Genomic DNA, 6,724 nt, shown 5'->3' with positions numbered 1-6,724 from the left:
TTTCTTGATTTGGTTTCAGTGTATTTTATTCTATAGGTGACCTAACAATTCACAACCTGAAGCAAAGCGATGCCACTGTAGAAGGGATTCTCAGTTTGAACCAAAAAAAAAATATCTTGACAGTAGATGTTCAATATTGCCTGCTTATTGTTGAAACTACTGCAAATGCTGCTCAAAAAACCACGAGAATATCCCAAGAATTTGATTGTTTTCAGTGGGAGAAAATGTTGGATGAACTGAATAAACCTTTTGGGATTTCCTTACCTGAATGATTGATCATCGTGTAATTATGTGACAGATAGCTGTCATTAGCCATTTTATGAAACTGTCATATTTAGTCATGAAAAGCAAACAAAATTTTACAATTTCTGTATTTAAAAATTCCAACAAAATAACCTGTAAAAATGTCTAAAGATATCAGAGTAGCGGAGTTTTTGAAGCTCAAAGTCACGAGTATTTATAGAAGTTATTTTCCTTCCTTCTTTGAGTGTTTAAATCTGAGAGAATGTGTACAGTGTTGCTAAATGTGTTTTTGTATTTATTTGACAGCATTACAAGTTGTACAGACAGAAGCAGTAGATAAATCACCTCCAAAAGTCTCTGGGTACCTTGGAGAGAGCATCACATTGCCCTCAGCAGTCGACTCATCGTGGAGTCTCATCAGAATTGAGTGGTCAATATTCACCAACAACACTTTGATTGCCACTTATCGCAACGGGAAAATAAACACTGAACGTGTCCCTCAGTACACTGGGAGACTCACTCTTAACACAATATCAGGTGACATTTATCAGCTTTTTTATTGCAAAGGAATTGTAGTTTTATGTTTTTCTTGATTTGGTTTCAATGTATTTTATTCTATAGGTGACCTAACAATTCACAAACTGAAGGAACGTGATGCCATTGAATACACTGTAGAAGTCCACAACAGTGATGGTGAAGACAAAGTAAATCAGATTAAACTCACAGCAAAACGTAAGTGATGTATAAATAAAACTGTAATAAAAATAAAAAAGGACACACACACACAAACCATTATCACAAACAAACTTGCCTTTATTTTGAATGCATACATGCTGCATAAATATAAAAATTTGCCATCTACAATCAAATATACTGCTTGGTTTTAAATTAAGCTACACAGGCTTGTCTTTACTTTTTGTGAATTTCTCATTTTTACTCTCCATCCTTGCAGAAAAGCTCCAGCAGCCATCCATCCAGATAGTCATGAGCACATCTGTAGAAAGTGGCTGTTTAATGGTGGTGACCTGCTCTTCTCTGGATAAGGGTGTTAACCTCTCCTGGGGTGTTGAACCAGCCAGTGTGCTCACTATCAACAAGAGTAATCCCAGTGACAGCTCTGCACAGCTTTTTGCATTTGTCAACACCAAAGAGAACTTTGCCAGTTTTACCTGCATCTCCAGCAGAGATACAGAGAGTGTTTCATCCAAACCTGTCACACCAAAGTGTGAGAGTAAGATCTGTGGTAAGTTGTTGAATGGGACACTTTCTGTGACATACAAGCACAGCATTAGCTGAGATGATGATTAAACAAAAGCTGTGTGATCCAGTATTTGATGCTGTAAATGGTAAATGGCCTGTATTTGTATAGCGCTTTACTTGGTCCCTAAGGACCCCAAAGCGCTTTACACATCCAGTCATCCCCCCATTCACACACTGGTAATGGTAAGCTACATTGTAGCCACAGCCGCCCTAGGGCGCACTGACAGAGGCGAGGCTGCCGGACACTGGCGCCACTGGGCCCTCTGACCACCACCAGTAGGCAATGGGTAAGTGTCTTGCCCAAGGACACAACGACCGAGACTGTCCGAGCTGGGGCTCGAACCGGCAACCTGTAATCAGTGCATCTTTGAAACACTTTATTAGTCTGCAATGAGTTTCTGCAGCAGGTCACAATTTTAAGATGAACTTTAATAGTAATTGGGCAGTGTTGCCTCTAATTTTTCATGTGTCTGAGCAAACACATAAACTCTCTGAGCGGTCCCTTGGACCAATGTGAACAACATCAGTCATGCCAGCATCGAATTCATTCAAGTTACATCATTTATTAAAATAATCAAATGACAGGATTTACATTTATGTTAGAATACTTTTAATTAAGTGGTTTAGCCCACTTACGATGAAATTAAAAAAAAAGTCTTGTTCATGACCTTTGTAGTATGTTAACACTATTGGAAGTAAAACTAACTTGAGCACCAATTTTGACTTGTATTATGAGTATGACTGTGTGTTTCAAGCTCTTGCTGTGAGCTAACCCCCTGATTGTGAGGAAGTCCTGTAACTCTTTGTCTGCAAAATACAGTATATAATGACCAATTCTGGGCAAATTAGTTTGAAAGTAATTAATAATAGTTACTAATTCCTTCTTCAAAAAAGTAACTGAGTTTTGTGCAGCTATTTATCTAAAAATGCAGCCAAGGCGGTTTTTTAAATAAACATTTCAAACTATTTACAGAACAATCAGGTGTTCTGCATCAAATAAAATGCCACACAAATTATTTGTGCCAATCCAAAGAATAATTTCTGTCCACTATAAGATAAAGGAGCACATAACAAGCCTGATACCTGCAGGCCTGACAGAAGGAGGTATATCACCACCTATAGGCAGCGTTTACACTGTAATCTGCCTTTGGTGGCTTTTTGGCAGCAACTGTGACATTCAGCAGTCACCTTAATTTTTCTGTCTGTCCTGTTCAGATCTCCAATGGTTGCACACGTTAGCCTGTCTTCACTCCACATCGGCCACACTGCTTTGCTAGCTAAAACACTGGTGATGGCACATAGGGACGCTGTCATGGCCTGTCAACATTGATTACCTGCTTAAATACGAATGTGAATCGCATCATTGGCTGGAGCAGTCAGGCACAGGTCACTCACACTGCAAAACAGCACAGAATGAATTGTTATGTATTTATTTTTATTTCAATTCAGGTTGGATTTTTTTTTTTTGTGCACAGCACAGATTTTCTGTGCATGGAGACCATGTCACCTATGCACGATTGCACATGTGCGCAGCTTAGTTCTTCTACATTAAAGTCTGTTCCACAGCATAGGTAGGGGAGGATTGTGTTGAGAGCTTTCATTAGACAATACAATCTAAGGATGAAAATGAACAAACGGGCTACTTTAAGGCTGGTACGCAGGAGCTCTTCAATTGACCCATGAGCCCAAATGATCTTATTGGAAATGGTTAAACATGAATAGTCATGTAAAATGTGGAGTCTAGAGAATCAGAGAATGTGAACCAAGGAGGGGAGAGAAGGTGGGATTATGAATGTGAAACAACCACTTTCAGCAAATCTCCAAATCAACAATAAATTCACAATAGTTTTGTAGCAATTCTATAAATAACACTGCAAGTAGTAATTCAGCTCTGAATGCAATAATGTGAATTCTGAATCAGCCTCAGGTACAAATGTGAACTCTGCGGACACTGGACACATTGGCTGCAGAGGGGCAGACAAGGGGCGATCGTGGCTCAAGAGTTGGCAGTTCGAGCCCTGGCTCAGACAGTCTCGGTCATTGTGTCCGTGGGCAAGACACTTCACCCGTTGCCTACTGGTGTTGGCCAGAGGGGCCGATAGCGTGATATGGCAGCCTCACTCCTGTCAGTCTTCCCCAGGGCAGCTGTGGCTACAACTGTAGCTTGTCTCCGCCAGTATGTGAATGTGAGAGAGAATGAATAGTGGAATTCTAAAGCGCTTTGAGGGTCTCGAAAAGTGCTATATAAATTCAATCCATTATTATTATTAGTAGTAATCAGATTAAATGTGGAGTAAAATGTGTGATACTGTCCTTAAAGTTTCAGTTTTTTGAAACTGATGAGCTGAATCACTTTTTATACGATTGGGCTTTAGTTATGTTCTGTTGCTGTTGTGGTGTCTAAATAAAATAATGAGCCTCTTAAATTTCAAACACATGCAGCTAAAATGTGAGAAACTGTAAGTTTCCCTGATAAGATCAGTTCTTAAAGTGTGATTAAAGAATGAAAGTGTAAAAGGTAAGAAAGCATCATCACATCTTTGGCACCATTATTTCTTTGTTTTTCACTTTTGAAGTCGTATTTGTTCTAATTTTGTTTCAGGTCCATAAAAAGATTATTTCAACAAAACTCAAGACTCACGAACAACATCAACAACAAAATCTAACTCAGAACATTTTGACAATGTTTAGAGACCTGCCAGCATCCAGATCAACAGCAGTTATATTAAACAATGACATGCTCTTGGTTTAATGTCAGCACCGGAAGACTGATAATATGGTTCATCTTTGTATTAAAATCTTATTGTGTTCATTTGTTTGTAGTAAGTGGAGGTTGTATGGTGTGGGACATTGTTTCATCGAGACATAATTTCAATATTTTATTATACAAGTTTTATTCAGTCTCTTTTTTTATTTCTTTAACATGTTCCTTCACTTTTTTTCAAAATTTTTATATGTTATCTCTACAGCTTACTGGACATGCTTATTTTTCATTTCAGTAAAAAAAAAACTGTTAAAAATGTTCAGATACAACACTTCATGCCAAATCATGATACAGAATTTACAGATTCAAGTCAGAGACCATGGGAGAGAAAATTTTGTGTACAATCAAAGTGATTGTTTTCTGTAGGTGATGTTTGTGGTTTTTCTATACTGTGTACGGTTTAATGTGTGTAAAATAATTGTGGTCCTTTTAAAAAAGTAACATTTTCTTCAAAATAATGTTACATCACGCGTTTTTGTTCCTTCGAGTGACCTTTGATGCTCATATATGTATAAAAAATCTTGTTTCTAACTGTTAGCAATATGCTATTTATTAAACATCAGAAAATGACTCATGATTTCTGGCTGAGTCCCCAGAAAAGAGGAATTGCAGCCTGTGGTTGAAGAGAAAAATGTTTTGTTCAGTAATTGGCTTATTTTAGCAAAGAGGCAACAAGAAATGCAGACAATAACAGCACAGTGGTGTTCTCTTGACAACTACATGCTGAAATGGTCAAATATTAATATAAAGTATTTCCTTAGTTGAAGGGATAAAAAGGGGCAGGTGTGCCCCTGTAGCACTGCATCTGTTCTCTGTGTGGACTGCAAATTGTTATATGATCTGCCTGTACTAGGAAAAATACCACACTGTAAGAACTGATGAAAACTCTCCTTTAGATAAATATCAGCATATAGTTGTCAAGAGAAGCTTTGAAGAGTGTGTTTCTCACACTGATAACCAGCTGTTTTTGTGATTATTTATGATGTTCATTTAGTTGTTCTTTTTTTCACTTCATTGCTACCCGACATCTTGCTAACAGAATATTTTAAGTCATCTATTCTCCACATCAGAGAGACATCAGTGTTCAAGGTAGTTCCTTGTCCCATATTTCCCATGTCAAACTCTGATCACAGCTTCCAAGTACAGTCGATGGACTGTGTTTACATCTGGTGGCCAATAGAGGGAGACATTAATCCATTTATAATTTATTTTAAGGCATGAGAAGATGTTGATATAAATGAAGAATGGAGAGAACAGAAAGATGATGATATTGACTTTGGACCCTATCATGAAAATAATCAGGCCCTGGATGGATGTTAGTGTGATCAAAGCATTAATATTGTTTCATGGGCGGATCGATCCAAATATCGATAATTGTGATACCAACATTTGTATCAATGTTGATCAATACGAGTGTAATGAGCTGGATACTTCAGTTTCTGTTCTCCTGCATGCACTGCTGCATTTTCATCAAAGAGGCAACCTGGCTGTCTGTGTAAATGCTGCTGCTTTCAGGTGTCACAGAGCAGCCTCAGTTTGCTTCTCCTCTCTTGTATTTTATTTTTTACTGTCACCTGACTCAGCAATGCCAGGCAAACAAGTAAGCAACCGTTCTCCGATAACCAGGCCCCCCCAACAGTGCAGTAAGCAGAGAATATCCAGGTAGAGAACTGTGGTAATAGTGATAGTAATATTTTAGTTATATTACTTTAATTTTCAAAATGGAACTGGCTAATACTTACTTTAGCCAACTCATAAAGTCTCAATTATGCTAAGACCTTGATATAATACATTGATCTCACTGAAACATTTAAATGAAAACAATTACAGGAATTGAAACAAACATACCAAATATAGTAAGGCTCTGATTTCTTTCAATATAATTACCCAGTTGTGCTAAATGTGAAAGGGATACTGTATGATTACTGTAGTTAAAATACTATTAGATGTGCTAGATTATTGTCCTTGTCTAGTCTCGTGTTTTTTGTATTACTTTTCCCTGGAACATTCTCTCACAGTCTGTTCTCTAAAACCTAAAAGAGGAATTATGGATTGGATCAACTGGTCCCTAAATGCAATTGACACCCCTTTCTCAATGAGAAGTTTGGGCTTGGGTGAGCCTGAGTGCTGAAGATATCTACCTATTTGGAACCTGACTTATCGAAGAATTAAGAAAGCGGAACCGGCTGTTCAAACCCCCACAAAGCTGCCCGCTGGGATTGGAAAGATGGGAGAGGCATGAGTTTCTCAAAATGGGATCATTGAGTCAGCATGGATAAGATCTTGGAGAGGCTACGGCTGACTGGATACATCTCGGAAGGGCTAGCCCGGAATAACATTTCTGGGCGCAAATTGGATGACATCTCGGGGAGGCACACTGCCGTGAGTTCTCAGAATCGGCTCCTTGAGCACAAGAAATGACAACATCACAGAACGCAAGTATGGCGAAGCTCGCGG

General features: G+C 38.4%; 1 protein-coding gene across 1 annotated transcript; it reads left to right on the top strand.

The window, feature by feature from the left end:
- The first annotated feature begins 404 nt into the window (after positions 1-404).
- Positions 405-4,261, top strand: LOC102195961 (uncharacterized). Its single transcript, XM_005754908.1, has 5 exons — positions 405-453; positions 550-780; positions 865-975; positions 1,196-1,486; positions 4,106-4,261. Exons 1-5 carry the CDS (start codon positions 405-407, stop codon positions 4,111-4,113), a joined length of 690 nt encoding a protein of 229 aa, XP_005754965.1. The 3' UTR covers positions 4,114-4,261.
- Positions 4,262-6,724: the final 2,463 nt, after the last annotated feature.

This window comes from Pundamilia nyererei, unplaced genomic scaffold (genome assembly GCF_000239375.1).
Source record: "Pundamilia nyererei isolate P.nyererei 1_Seehausen unplaced genomic scaffold, PunNye1.0 scaffold00736, whole genome shotgun sequence".
Classification (NCBI taxonomy): domain Eukaryota; kingdom Metazoa; phylum Chordata; class Actinopteri; order Cichliformes; family Cichlidae; genus Pundamilia; species Pundamilia nyererei.
Note: the sequence above shows the minus strand (reverse complement) of the source record. Positions and strands in the feature narration are given on the sequence as shown.

What these genes read in the sequence shown, in the direction of transcription:
- LOC102195961 (XM_005754908.1), top strand. Translation starts at nt 405, where the DNA reads ATGTCTAAAGATATCAGAGTAGCGGAGTTTTTGAAGCTCAAAGTCACG. An exon ending in TTTGAAGCTCAAAGTCACGA is followed by an intron (nt 454 to 549) that starts GTATTTATAGAA and finishes TTTATTTGACAG; the next exon opens with CATTACAAGTTGTACAGACA. An exon ending in CACTCTTAACACAATATCAG is followed by an intron (nt 781 to 864) that starts GTGACATTTATC and finishes TTTATTCTATAG; the next exon opens with GTGACCTAACAATTCACAAA.